The following is a 15,028-nucleotide window of genomic DNA, read 5'->3' as shown; positions in this document are numbered from 1 at the left end:
GCGCCCCTTCCTCTCTGAGCTGGTGGCCAGTCACCTTTGAAATCACTTTCTGACGTGAGGCCTTCGGTGTGGCTGTCCTGGCCTTCCATGTGCTTGTCTGTCTCCCTCTTCGGTGTTTGTAAGCTCCTTGAGGGCGGAGACTGTGCTCACCTGCAGCACAGTGCCTGTCACAGAGCAGGATCCGAATGTGTTCACTGAACAAAGGCTGAGAGCAGAGATGAACACAGACACAAGGCTGTGGGCAGAAGGACAACAGCCAAGAGAAGTGAAGCCCTGGAGAACTGGTGATTTGTTACTATGGTGATTTCTGGGTGTCTTTTGTTTGAGAGATGCAACGGAGGAAGTTCCTTTATTCTTGTTACTGTTTTCTTACTTCCTCATCTGAGCTCAGAACAGCTGTACCCCCTGAGTCGGTGGACAGAGCCTCCCTAAGGCAAGGGAGGAGGTAGGTGCTGAAGCCACTGAGCTCGATCAGAAGCTGTTCTTCATACTGTCAACAAGGGCACATGAAGTCTTTTGAAACTGCAGTTAGAAAGGACTCCTTAAGCCTAGTGCAGTGGTAAGGTAAAAAACTGCAGGACACAGTGAGCTCAGCAGGGTACTGAGCACTTACAGCCAGAGTTGACCCTTTGACCAGGTCACTGCATGAGTCCTCAGGAGCCAGAGTTTCAGCCTAGGGACATAGGTGGACCATACAAGTCTGTTGGCTCTGTGTTCTGCTGGAATCTGTGAAGAGAGGCTCTGGCTTCTTCAGGAATGTCAGCATCAGCACAAACCCAAGCAAGCTTCTAGTGAAGAAGCCCCATTGCTCATCAGTGAGGAAAGTAGGCTCCAGGGTATTAAAAGGACATACTCCGGGCCACACAGTCACTCAGCATCCTTGATACTGGCTAATGGCACTACTTCCGTCCCTTCTGCCAAACAAGAGCCTGATATTAAGAACTGAGGTGTCATAGACACTTGGAGAGCAACCTACCTGTCCCTTGGAAATATCTAAATGCAGCATATGCAGTTCCGAGACAGTGCGGGGTAGAACGTAGAGGATATGGTGCAGTAATGGTGGACTCAGCTCCAAGCTTTACACTAGGTAATCTAGGCAAGTGCCTGAGTTCTGTGAGCCCAGTGCTTCTTACCTGAAACCCACCCTGGGCATGGTCACTCCCAGGACTCAAGGAGACTATGTTAACGCTAAGAAGCTTTGTCCTCTCAGTTAGGTGTTGTTATAACTCACTGTTGTTCTCTTAGGCAAAGGAGCTTGGTGGCCAGTGGTAGAGGGACAGGGCCATGTGCCCAACAGTTCCAGGTTGATTTCCATGTATGACATTCACTTCGTCCTTGTTCCCTTATGTCCAAACACAGGCTGCCTGTTATAACAGGAAGATCTTATCCCATACACACCCCCTGTCCACCCCTTAAATACAGGGACCCACACATGATGTTCATGCTGCCCTCGCTTGAAGGTTAGAGCTAGTGACTTAGAGCGAATAAGGCCATTCAAGGTTCTTGCTGTCTTGATAGTGAGCTATTCCTTAGCAGGTTGGTGTCTTCTGTCTGTTCAAGCTGATTTCCCAGTACCACATACTCCTGTGCCGCAGGAAGGGAGAGGGAAAACACATCCTACCTAGAGATAAAGAACCTGGGTTTGTCACAGCCACTTACAGGGAGCCCACCAGATGAAGTGACATGAATTGGCCAGAAGAAGGAACCTGAACGTTTGGCCCTCAGTTGTGTGGCCATTGACCTTTCTGCCTCATCTGGGACTCACTCATTACCAGAGATGGATTTGGGCCTCAGGATTGCCAAAACTATTCTTTCTGGGGTTTTAAAAAAATGTTTTTGTCTTTTGTTTTTTTAAGACAGGGTTTCTCTGTTATGTAGCTCTGGCTGTCCTGGAACTTGCTCTGTAGACCAGACTGACCTCCAGATTCCCAGAGGTCCACCTGCCTCTGCCTTTGGAGTGCTGGGATTAAAGATGTGCACCACCATGCTTGCCCAAAATTGTATTCTTTCAGGTCTTGGACAACCCTATCTGATACCAGAATTCTCCAAGCTCCTAATTATTATGCAAAACAATACTGATGATATTAATAATAATTCACACGTCAAGTAAAGTCGTTGTTGGATTACCTTACCATGTGTTTATAATCAATTAATTTAAAAAATATTTTAACTGACAGGATTCTGTCAGAATTCAAGTGTGTCATCAAGTGGGTTAGCTGAGGTAGCATCAGTTCCTTCCTCACAGAGGGGTCAGTTTGTCACCCTAGAGGCTGTTTTCTTTTTTTTTTTTTTTTTTTTTTATTATTATTATGTGTTTTAATTTTATACATCAGCCATGGGTTCCCCTGTCCTCCCCCCTCCCGCCCCCACCCTTACCTTCCCCCCATCCCCTCCCTTCCATTCCCATCTTCTCCAGGGCCAAGACTCCCCTGGGGATTCGTTTAAACCTGGTGGATTCAGTACAGGCAGGTCCAGCCCCTTCCTTCCAGGCTGAGCAAAGTGTCCCTGTGTAAGCCCTAGGTTCCAAACAGCCAGCTCATGCACTAAGGACAGGTCCTGGTCCCACAGACTGGGTGTCTCCCAAACAGATCAAGCTATTCAATTGTCTCACTTATCCAGAGGGCCTGATCCAGCTGGGGGCTCCACAGACTTTGGTTCATAATTCATGTGCTTTCTTTTGATTGGCTATTTGTCCCTGTGCTTTTTGCAATCTTGGATTCAACAATTCACGCTCTTGCAGTCCCTCCTCTTTCTCGACAGTTAGACACCTGGAGCTCCACCTGGGGCCTGGCTGAGGATCTCTGCATCCACTTCCATCAGTTATTGGATGAGAGTTCCAAGACGACTGTTAGGGTGTTTAGTCATCTGATCACCAGACTAGGTCAGATCAGGCTTTCTCTCGACCATTGCCAGCAGTCCACAGAGGATATATCATTGTGGATTTCTGGGGACCTCTCCAGCACTCTGCCTATTCCTGTTCTCATGTGGTCTTCATTTATCATGATCCAGCTGGGATCTCCTGCTCCCCTAAGCTTTCTTTCCCTCAAATCTTGCCCTTAATTACTCCCACGGTCATCCAGGTTGTTCATGTAGATCTCACCCATTTCTCTGTCATTGGGTGATCCTTGGGTCTTTCCTAGGGTCCCGTTTTCTAGGTAGCCTCCCTGGAGTTGTGTAGCAGTCTAGTCATCTTTGTTTTACATCTAGTATCCTCCTATGAGTGAGTTCATACCATATTTGTCCTTCTGAGTCTGGGTTACCTCACTCAGGATGATTTTTTTCTAGATCCATCCATTTGCCTGCAAACCTCATGATGTCATTGTTTTTCTCTGCTGAGTAGTACTCCATTGTGTATATGTACCATATTTTCTTTATCCATTCTTCAGTTGAAGGGCATCTAGGTTGTTTCCAGGTTCTGGCTATTACAAACAATGCTGATATGAACATAGCTGAGCAAATGCCCTTGTGGTATGGTTGAGCATTCCTTGGGTATATGCCCAAGAGTGCTACAGCTGTGTCTTGGGGGAGATGGATTCCCAATTTTCTAAGGAAGCGCCATATTGATTTCCAAAGTGGCTGTACAAGCTTGCATTCCCACTGCATTCTCCTCTTGCAGTGGAGGAGAGTTCCCCTTGCTCCACATTAGAGGCTGCTTTCTAAGGGCTGCTGGGAACCTGCCCCTGCCTGCAGGTGGCTCCCTGTTCTTATCCCCTCCTATAATTCCCTCTGGTCCCTGACACTCCATCAGTGCAGACCTCTCAGGCTCCCCAGCAGGGAGGAAAGTCAAGGAAGGCAGAGAACAGCCTACTTCCCTTGCAGACTGCACCATGAAGAGGTGGGAGGAGGCTGGCTGGAGTCCACCTCTCTGCTTCCTTTGTTGCTGCTGTTTGCTCTTAGTTCTCCAGAGAAGCCCGGAATTTGAGCAGAGTGTGTTTCCCCACTGCCTGGCTTATCAGCATTCATACCAAAGTAGCTGCCGCAGAGCTTTGAAATTCTAAATCACCGCCCGGGCTGCAGAGGCTGTCACTGCTGTGCTCCTGTGTTCCTTGCAGCTTGAAGAAAGTGCCAACATGCAGTCCCAGTGGCTGTGAGACACGGGGCTCCATGTCATACTTCAAAGGAGATGCCCGTCTCAGTCCCAGACTTGCAGTGCAGATGGCATCTGTGTTCACCTCCAAGTGGGAGGCCGGTGTGTTCTGCTGGGGCTCTGTTTCCATAACCAAGTCTCAGAGCAAAGGGGCGGCGTGGAAATCACATCCCCTGCCCGATAAGCGTGTGCCTGGGGAAAGGTTCCACACAAGCCGTGGCATGCATGTGGAGGTCAGACAACTTGGGAGCAGCCAGTTCTGACCTCCAGCGAGAATCAAACTCAGATCTGTGAGCTTCGCAGCAGCTGTCTTTACTCACTGAGCCGTCCCAGCCACCTCCACCTGCTTCTTTAAGAATCAGGCCTTGACTAGAGCTACTGAATGCAAGAGAAGAAAAGGAATCCACTGTTTTCTCAAAGGCTCATGCAGAATCTTCTGGCGAGGAACCTCCATGACGACTGGAAAGATCTGCTGAGCGGGTTTTTGTTCTGCCTGAGGGAACCTCCTGGACTTTTAGTCTCCTCCCAGAGAGAGGATGTTGACGCTGCCTGCTCAGACAGCCGCTTTGTGCTGATGTGTTTGCTGTGTCTAGGCCAGGTGACATGGTGACCCCTGGCCCTGGGCCAGCCCCGCTACAGCAGTCCCTAAAACAGATGAGGCCAGAGAGCCAGGCTTTGCCAGAGGCCCAGATGCGACACTGGCTCTCCTGTTTGGCTGTGCTGGTTTGTGAATAGAAGCCCATGGTTTTGTTTTTGTTTTCCTGTGGTTGTTTCCACAGAGCATGGGCAAAGAAGGTGGAAACACGCTTGGCCGGAGAGCATCAGGGAGAAGAGTGTCACGTTGCATAAGCCACGGTTACTCACTGTGCTGTACTCTACCAGGATTCAAGGACGATGTCTCAAAAGTCAAAGCTGAGTATGCCAGCAGGAAATGGTGAAAACCAGCAATTGAACCAGTCCTCTGCCTCCACCAACAGCCAGCATGCAGAGACCCGCGTCCTGTTGGGTTGGCGGTCCTCCTCTTCCTAGGGCTGGCCACGGCCCAGCTCAGCACAGCTCAGCCCCTCATCCAAAGCCCTCAGTTAAGGCCTGCTTAAGGACTCTCAATCCTAGTTGATTCTCCACGGGTATAGGACTGCTCCTGTCCCCCAGCTCTTGGTTCCGACTTGGTCTGCCCAGGCCTGCCTGTGTTACTCACAGAGTCAGTCCACAAGTGTGACTTGAAGTGGTTCTGCTTGCCGTGCCTTAGTTCGGTTTCTGCGGCTGTGTGTGTTCTCACCCCTGCTCTACGCAGCCCCTCGCTGCCCACTGAGGGCTAGGGAGCGCATTCACCTTCTTGACTGTTAGCTCTCGTGCCTTCCAGAAGTTGCTTCTTAATGTGCTGTGAGTTAGCTGCGCCTTCCCCTCTCCAGTTTCATACTTCATTAACATGATCATTTCAACTGACGTACAAATTCATTTGGGAACTGAAACAAAAGGGCTGTTTCCTATGGAAGAATAAAGGCAACTTAGTTTTATTTTCAAAATGGTGCAGTCTCACAGTACAGTCTCAGTGTAGACAATCTGAGGAATAAAATCAGAAACTAAGAAAGCACAGTTTGCCGTGACAGCACCACCTGCAGTGATTTTAGCCTGGTCCCCCCCCCCCCCCCCCAAGTGCTTTCCAGACATCCATTTCATAGCTGGAATGGCACAGGCCTCTTCGATACAGTGCCCTGCTTTACAGTTCTGATCACTTCTGTTTTCTTCTCTGCTTAGCATTCTCTCATGGACATATCTCGCATATTCACCACCCTCTCGTTAAACAATTCTATTTCCTAACCTCCCAAATGATAACCAGCATCTCATAAAATATCTCTTAGCATAAACTCACAGGCCAAAAGGCAAGCCTGTGTTTAAGACCCCTGGTTAACATCACCAGTTTGGTCCATCGAAATTTTCTATATTAATTCCCAGTCTCCACAGCAGTGCAAGAGCACACTCATTTCAAGGAACCGTCTGTCTGTCACTATCAATCTGTGAATTTTGAAAGATGATATCTCACTAAACTTTTTCTCTGATTACTGTGGAAAGTGGTATTTTCCCCTAAATTTCAGAGGTGTGTGGATGTGGGTGGCTGAGTGTATTTGTGGGTGTGGGTATGTGTTGCCAATGGTTTTTCTGCATTTCTCACCTAATTGGTTTGTCTTATCTATATAAATCCATTTTAAAATATATATCTACAAAATAAACTTGTCCATAAATGTTCATAACAGAATTATTCAAAAGAGGAAGTAGCTAAGATGTCCATAATTGCTGGATAGCTGAGCACCATGTGATATAGTCATACATTGACATATTTTAGTGATAAAAAAGAATGATACTTTAATACATATTACATTATGAATGAATCTTGAAAGTACTATGACTAATGAAAAAGAGAAAGTCATCAAGGTCATGTATTGTGTGTGATTAAATCCATGCAAAATATCCAAAATAGGCAAATCCATAGAAACCCCAGGTAGCTTAGTGGTTGTCAGGGAAGATAGGGTTGGGCAGGTGACTGCTTTAGTGCACAGGGGTTTCTTGGGGGATGAAGAAAATGTTCTGGAATTAAATTAAATGGCAGTGATGGTTCCTTCATAAATACCCTTACAAGCCCACTGGGCCATACTTTAAGGAGGTAGATTTTATGTTGTTTTTTTTTTAACTACATCACAAAAAAATGTAAAAGTATTAACCAAAGGAACTGTTCAGTGGTCTGGAAGAACTGAGGTAGCCTGTTCCCACTTCAGTTCTTCATAGAGACAGAGCTAAAACACCCTTGTTTGTAACAGCAGTTTCACGGTGCTGTCAACTCAGAGATCCAGGGCAAACTGGGCACAAGAAGTGTCTCTCCTCTCTTTGGAGCCCTTCCATGGTTGGGTGTTAAAATTTCATTCGGTCAGGTTTGGAACCCTATCCAGTGTCTGGCTGGGTGACAGCAGTGTTGATGCTCACTCACCCTCAGGTGCTCATGCTTCAGACTCCCATTCCACTAAGTGCTTCCAAAGCTCCAGGCCCCGCAAGTGGGAGGGTGTCCAGGAGGAACAATGTCCAGACATTGTAGTTTCTCAGCCTGGGGCTTATCTGAACAAGCAATATTAGAAATGGGAAGCCACAGAAGATCCCAGGTGCCAGGGGTGTGGCTCTTTCCTAAGGTGCCACGGTGTTTTGTGAATGATTCCTTTCATCCCCTTGCTGTGTAGGGTGGAACATGATCTGTCCTCCTCCCCCTGAGCATTTGCATTGAGCACTCATCAATGATCCAATAGCCTGACTCTTAGTGTTTGTGAAGAAGAGCTTTGATTTGAAATGTAGTAGCTGCAGTTTGCTGGCCACTACATGTGGCTAGGATCTGCACTGTGCACATTCCCACGGTTGCATGATCTTCACACCAAAGAAACTGCAGTCTTTTGGAATGTGTGTTTGGTGGGGGCTCTCCTTCACAGGATTCTATCATGAGTAGATATTTATTGTGTTTGGTTGGGAGGCGGGTGGATTATATGGATATTTCAGTTTATGAGCTAATTTGCCTGTAAAGTGAATCATGCCTTAAATGCAACAGGAGAGATCGTTTGTGTACCAAGGAAACCAATGCTGCCTCCCTCGTGGTATGTATAAATACCCTTGCCACAACTAGGGAAGATCGGGAAATTGAGGGCTGCTTTAGTGTTGTTGGCTCAAACAGTTATTAAGATGCCAAACCATACCAAGGAAGAGGTGACTCACTCTACATACTGTGGTCCCAGCACCTCCATAGAATCGACTGTTCACAGTGTGGTGTGTGGATGGGAGACAGAGGCACCATGCCTAAAACAGGGACTCTGCTCTCTCTGCCCCTGGAGGTGCTGTCAGTGAGAGTCCTTCTCTGTAACATTTTTCCTCCATGCCCCCGACCACACCTGTGTGTGGACTTGCCAGGGCTCCTGGTACAGGACGCAGCCTTGTTACAGAGTTACCTGTTTTCACTGCTCATCCCCACCGAACTCAGCTGTGGACACCTCCCCTAGCCTCTCTGCTCTTCCCTTGTGAAGTACAGGAAAATGGCAGCCCACGATTGGGGAGTTAGGAGAATTTCCACTGCAGTGCAGCGCCTGGCATCCAGTGAGTACTAACTTCTGCAGGCTGTGAGTGCTAGGATGTGGAGCCTTCATCTCTACAGTGCCCAATCCCGTAAATATGCATTCACCTCCTATAAGCTTCAGACAGCATCTGTTTATTGGCTCACCATTCTGTAGGCCATAAGCTGGCACACAGCATGACTGGGGTCTCTGTTCAGCAAGGTTGAAGTCAGGTGTTGGCGGGGCTGTCATCCTGAGACCTTGCTAGGGAGAAGTCCATTTCCTGACTCAAGCAGGCTCTTGATCAAGCTCAGTTGCTTGGCTGTGGGACTGGCATCCCAGTTCCCTGCTTCTCCCACTCATGAGCACTCCTCAGCCCTGGAGGTCCCCACAAGTCTGGCCCAGTGTTAAGAACTGCAGTTGAGGGCCTGGAGAGATGGCTCAGAGGTTAAGAACGCTGACTGTTCTTCCAGGGGTCCTGAGTTCAATTCCCAGCACCCACAAGGTGGCTCACAACCATCTGTAATGAGATCTGGCACCCTCTTCTGGCCTGCAGGCATATATGCAAACAGAATACTGTATACATAATAAATAAATAAATCTTAAAAAAAGAAAGAAAGAAAGAAAAAAGGTCTGCAGTTGAGAAGATCCTCAGCTTCTCACACTTCAGCTTTGCATGTCCAGGAAGAGCCATCATCTTCCAGGGCTTACTGGATGATGTCAGCTCATCCGGATAATGTCTTTTTTTAAAGTCAGTTCTGCCAAGTCACACCGCCTGTCACAGGAGTGCCTGTCTCATTCACACATCCCAGGGGTTGTACAGGGAGTATTCCTCAGGGGCAGGAATCTTGGGAGGTAGCTCAGAATTCTGCCTACCATAGCACAACCTTAGCAAGGCACACATTCTCACTTATTCCCTCCAGCTGGCAGCAAGTAGATTTTTCCAAGTGGGCAGAGCCCTCTGCTATGCTGAGGCTGAGTGGGCCCAGGACCAAGGCCTATGTGGCTCAGCCCCCAAGATCTTACAATTGCACAATGCAAACCCAGCTGGATCTTTTTTTTTTGCCTTGGGACCTCCAGGAGCGCTTATGTAACCAGGAGCCACCAAGATGGTCCTGCTTTTTCTCCAGCCTCCCAATTCCTAGGAGCCTTCTGGCTGTACCCAAAAGACAGAACTTCCCTGCTCTCACCCATATGCTGTCAGGGTCATCTGGCCATGTGTCCTTCAAAGGAGGAATGCCCCATTGCACAGAGTTGAAAGGTGCTCCTGAACCAGGAAACTGGGATGGCAGTTTCTGTAACCCAACACCCACTGCTCCCAGCATGCTGTTCAGTGAATCTCAATCAGGGAATACTCAAAATCAGCTGGCCGGACTTCTCAAGGGGTTGAGAATGTAATAAACTACCTTAGGTCAAACCTGTGGGTGTTTGTGATTTTACAAGCATCAAAAGCCATCTGCCATGAGCCTCCTACCCTTAGGTCACCACATGTTTGCTGTTCTCCGTCTCTTGCTGGCCATTAAGAGGGGTTTGCTCAGGAAGCTGTCTGCTTCTGCCTTTGCCCATGGCCAAGTGTGTGAAGCTACAGTTGACCTGCATCTCTGCTCCAAACTCTCGTTGCTTGTGTGCAGTTGGCCCAGTTCCCATCCTGGTCTTATCCTCCATCACGGGATTTGCCCAGGAAAGGAGGATACCAGAGTTGAAGGGATATCTCAAGACTGAACCAGGAAGCAAGTCACGTCAGAGTACTTTTCCCCAAGGCCTGGGCTGCCCTCCAAGCTCTCCCGGTGGGGTCGGGGATGGGAGGGGATGAGGGATAGGATGGGGAGCTAAGCTTGGGCTATTACTTCCCCACACCCACCTGAGCTGGCTCCAAGGTAACAGCCTACTCCCCAGGAATGACAGCTACTCACTGGCTGTCCCTATGTCACAGAGACAGCGCCAGCATTGCCTGTCTTTGTTACCCAGCTCAGCATGAACCTGAAGTCTTCTTAAAGTAGAGCCTGAAATATGATCGTGGATATTGCTCTTAGGTTGACAGCTGAGGCAATAGAAACATTGTGTGTGTTTATGTGTCCACAGACTGGAATCCGTAGGAGAGAATGTGTACTCACCCATGCCCACCTTGGGCAGATACATTCCACCTATGGTAATTGAGACCCCAATACTGTAGGTCACTTTCAATCACAGAATTGTGTGAAGGATTTGAGGCCCCACCATGACATAACAGTATAAAGTGGTCATATGTGCTGTGCTCATGGGTGTGGCCACACTTCAGTGTTTCTGGCAGCTCCTCCTGAGTTGTGTAATGCTGCTGACACATTTGAAAAGAGGTGCAAAAATACACATACATTTTAGTAAACTGGGTCTTTCTGCTATATGCATACTAGAAATAGGACCTTTCTGCTTTCAAACCAACTGAAAAGCAGGGTCTTCGTGGCTAGAATCTGGACATCTGACCATTCACACAGGATTGGGTCAAAATGCTCCTCTGCCAGCTCTTCTTAGACACAAAACGTGGACTAGAGCCATGGTGGTACATGACGTGGCATCTTACTAATCAGAACTCCAGGACCCCAGTGTTCTCTGAGTGGTCTTAACAATGTTTTGCAGTGACACACAAATCAAAAGCAAGTGGGATGGTAAGTACAGACCATGTTGGTGGACATAAAAACCACAGCACAAAACCGAAGAGGGAGACTCTTCTGTGAGCCCAGTTGCCTGGAAGGTTGCCTCCTGGCAGGGAGCCTGAAACACAGAGTGCAGTCCATATAGTGTCTTCCAACTCTTCATCAAACACTTAGACTGCTGGACCCAACTGGGGCAAGAAGACCACAGGCTCTCTCACACGTACTTTCACTAGGAGTGACTCTTAGTGTCTAGAGCCTGCATCATTTCTGTTTGTTCGTGACGCTATTTATGTCTTTACTTCTGATTCTTCCTATCTGTCCGTCAGTAAGAGAAAAGAGCAAGCAAGATCTGTGCAGAAGCATTAGTGAACTCCGAATGTCAGATCACTCAGTATACTCGTTCCATAAAAGACTGTTTTCTCTGAAATAATCATGATGGTTTTAATTTATTCACATGACATCTGTAGCTTGCTGCCATGTGCTCAGTTCTGTTCCATGCACTTGAGACACACACACCTTTGAAGCAGAGGACTAGCAACCAATCCCTGATTTCAAGGGGTTCAAGGAGTTATGCCTTTCCCTCTACTGTTAAATAAAACTAATGAAATTGGTCCTGTATTACACTGCAGGACTCATTTTAGGGGCCTTAGAGGTTATCTTTTCTTTGGTGGGATGTGATGTCCTGTTTTTTGCAAGGACTCTAATGGGGGTTGCTTTTTTGCTTTAGAAAGATGGTTTGGAATGAAAACTCTTGTTGATTTTAGGTTTTCTCCAGGATAATGCCAGTAACATTGGAGCCAGGGAATTGCTTGTTGCAGGAGGCTATTCTGTGCATCATAGGATATTTGGCAGCAACCCTGGCATAAACCCCACCAGATGCACAAGCGCCCTTTCCCTGAGTGTCAGTGACTGAAGGCATCTCCAGACATTGCCTGTGTGTCTCTTGGTGGACAGGGGTGGTAGATGTGAATGTGACCCTGGGAGTCTAGGCTCACGACCTCTGCTTAAGCAAGTCAGTGGAACCCCGAAGAAAAACAGCACTTGGAGAAGTATTTTCTGTCTGGCCCTTGCTGACTCTCAGAGCAACTTCCTACCACGGAAGAGTTAATATAAAGTGAGCGAAATATTTATCAGTCAGATGGAGCAACATCAGCAGTGATGAAATGCCCTCAGTAATGCCTTGGAGATAGTTCACATTTCCTGTTGGAAACTTGTTAAAATCACTCATTGACCGTAAGTTAGAGAGCCTCTTGGACACAGTATGCTATAAATTAACTTGAATGATTTATGAGGAAATGGGCTCCAGATTTGGTGATCTCAACTCAAGTAGTAGGCGGCTGCCTGATAAACATTCCTATTCTCAAGAACTCTAGTCAACTCACGAAGCATTTGCTGAAGTGTAGAATGGGAGAGCTTTGGAATGTCTAATGCACTTCCGTGCTCTGCTCTAGGAGATTTCGGTGCATGGGAATGAACTGCCACTGGGTATCTCCTCACCCCATGACAGCTCCCACATTGGTATGAATTGTCCTTCATGGTCTCAGATTTCTTCCTGCCCTCCCCAGTGAGTATGTGTTATTAGACATGATGTCACGTGTTTCTTATTTGACTCTAGTCCCCAAAGCTACTTTTCCGAGTTCTGGCAGGGACACCCGCTGCAAGTTCTGCCTGCCTCCTGTCCACTTACAGTCCAAAGTGGTGACATCTGCTACATTCCCTTGTATTTCTGAGTTATCCTCACTTCTCACATACATGTTAGGACGTTAGAAAATTCAGACAGGGGTGGGTGTGTGGTGGTGGTGGTGGTGGCGCACGCCTTTAAGACCAGCACTCAGGAGGCAGACGCAGGCAGATCTCTGTGAGTTCAAGGCCAGCCTGGTGTACGCAGTGAGTTCCAAGACAGCCAGAGCTGTGTAGTGAGACCCTGCCTCAAGAAAGAAAAAACAAAAGGAAGGAAGGAAAGAAAACACAGGACCTACTGCTGAAAAAAGTCACTGAGAGAAGGTTGGTTTAGTACCGAGAGAACACAAGGTACAGGGTTTTCACGCAGGCACTTGTTACTTATGCAGGCAACTACTATGTTCTGGGCGTTGGCAATGTATCTGTGAGAAAACGGGCTTCAGTCCACAGGGCAGTGGGACAAGCAGGCAGGCCATCTTCTAATGTGTCACAATGGGTCCCAAGCAGAGGGACAGCGTAGAATCCAGTGGACCCTTAAGAAAGGTTCTGCGGCTTGTGGAAAGGGGGGTCTGAGAAGGGCTGACTCACCTGGACAGGTCCAGGAGAAGGTGCAGGTGTGGTCAAGGCCACATCCCAAGCAGGACGGTAAGAGCTGAAGCAGGAAGACTGAGGTAAAGTGGAGGAGCCATGAGGGTGCCTCTCGGGGTCCCATAGGAGCACCTGGGTCTTTGGAGGTTTACCCAGCTGAGGAGCCCTGGGAGGCCGAGGTGAGGAGGGTGGAGGGAGGAGGGCAGCCGCTCACCTCTTCATCCACCACTACCTGTGGGATACAGCAGTGCTCTTCTTAAGGATTTGAAATGCCAAGCACTTCCTGGATGCTTGTTTCCGGAGGCCATCGTGGCAGCCCCTTTAGCTCTGCCCCGTTTCCTCTTCACTGGTAACTACTTCTTAGTTTTAGTACTGACCGTCACTGGTGACTGAAGAGTAGGTCCCATCTGGTGAATAGGCTGTGTCTGGCCTTTTCCAGCTCACCTGGCATCCTCCTCTGATCGATTGCCCATGCTGGATTGAAAGGTCTTGCTCTAGGGTTGGGAAACACACTTTGTTGCCCACACGTTATTTTTGAGGTGACTATAGAGCAGCATGAGGAGCTGGTGGGCTGCCTGTAGGCAGGCATGTGGTGACGTGGAGTTCACAGGGCACAGGCCTCGTCTGAGGGGAACTGCACCTGGTGAGCATTGGTCTCTGTGATCATGCCGTCATCCAGAGCACACGAGGAACAGTGTGCCAGGTTCGGAGAACTGAGGTGCCTCCCAACACTAGCCCCTTGCCACTGCCTGTTAGCCTGGTAAATTCCCCCTCTCGCCGGTCAAGCAGCCAGGAAGCACGCGCCTTCACGCGCCTCCCTTCTCTCCCGTCAGGAATCTGGATAATGGGCTGTGTGCAATGCAAGGATAAAGAAGCAGCGAAACTGACGGAGGAGAGGGACGGCAGCCTGAACCAGAGCTCCGGGTACCGCTATGGCACAGACCCCACCCCGCAGCACTATCCCAGCTTCGGCGTGACCTCCATCCCCAACTACAACAACTTCCACGCGGCTGGGGGCCAGGGACTCACCGTCTTCGGGGGTGTGAACTCCTCCTCTCACTCGGGGACCCTCCGTACGAGAGGAGGGACAGGTAAGCTGCTGCCAGTCAGTCGGGAGAGCTGAGGGGACGAGGGCACAGCCGCCCAGGGGACGGCGGCCGAGCTCCTTTTTAGCTGCTGCAGAGGTGTTCCACAACACACGTGTGTGGCCGTCGGAGGAGTTGGTTCTCTCCTCTCACCACGGGTTCTAGGAATCACACTTGGATTGTAGGGCTCCGGCAGCAAATTCCTTTACCCAGTGAGCCACCTGGCCGGCCCCTTGGCTCTGCTCCCTACCTGTGCTCCATATGGCACACTTTGACTCAAGCTCTAACAGAGAAGTCTCTGTCCACTGTATCCATCACCTTCCATTCAAAACAGAAGGCCCGAGTTGAATACTCAAGATCAGCATGCCTGGCTTTGGGGCACAAGAGGCCTCTTGTTTCTGCTCTGAGAATTCTGCACGGGTTAGTGCACTGCAGTGTCCTCCTGGGCCCTGGAAGCCAAGCGTCCCCCCACCACCCATGGCCACCCTGAGTCCCTACCATGGCCCCTTTAAAGCATGGCGACCCGAGTCCTACCCTGGGTCTTCTGCACCTCAGGCCTCAGGCCTGGCTCTGGGTGACCTCCATCTCCAGGTTGAGGCACCCCTCCCTCATTTCCAGGGTACCTTCTCTCCCTCTGCTTTCTACTCTTTAGCCAGTGTGGTTATTGGCAGCGTGTTTTCGCCAGTTACGTCAAGTTCTCAGTAGTTCAACCTGATAAACCCTCAGTTTTCCATACATCTATTTTCCTCTGTCATATTCGGTGTGTGTATGTTGTGTTGTTTTGTGTGTGATTTCGGAGACAAGCTACCACTTTGTAGCTCAGGCTGTCCTCAAACTATTCACAACCTCCCTGTCTTGGTGAGTGTTGGGATTACA

At 48.9% G+C, this 15,028-nt stretch overlaps 1 protein-coding gene and 1 pseudogene across 4 annotated transcripts in view; one reads left to right on the top strand and one right to left on the bottom strand.

Annotated features, from left to right (window-relative positions):
• LOC118570668 overlaps positions 1-13,540 on the bottom strand; it is an 88,607-nt pseudogene extending 75,067 nt beyond the window's left edge.
• The window catches only part of Fyn (FYN proto-oncogene, Src family tyrosine kinase), a 195,564-nt gene that overhangs the window by 129,944 nt on the left and 50,592 nt on the right, over positions 1-15,028 (top strand). For all 4 annotated transcript variants that reach the window (XM_036168604.1, XM_036168603.1, XM_036168601.1 and 1 more), the window contains one exon: positions 13,901-14,158. In XM_036168604.1, coding sequence (XP_036024497.1) covers positions 13,912-14,158 — 247 coding nt within the window. In that variant the 5' untranslated portion in view covers positions 13,901-13,911. The remainder of the gene's footprint in view (positions 1-13,900; positions 14,159-15,028) is intronic.

Source organism: Onychomys torridus, chromosome 19 (assembly GCF_903995425.1).
Source record: "Onychomys torridus chromosome 19, mOncTor1.1, whole genome shotgun sequence".
In the NCBI taxonomy this organism is placed as follows: Eukaryota; Metazoa; Chordata; class Mammalia; order Rodentia; family Cricetidae; genus Onychomys; species Onychomys torridus.
The sequence above is the reverse complement of the archived record's forward strand: the minus strand, read 5'-3'. Positions and strand labels throughout refer to the sequence as shown.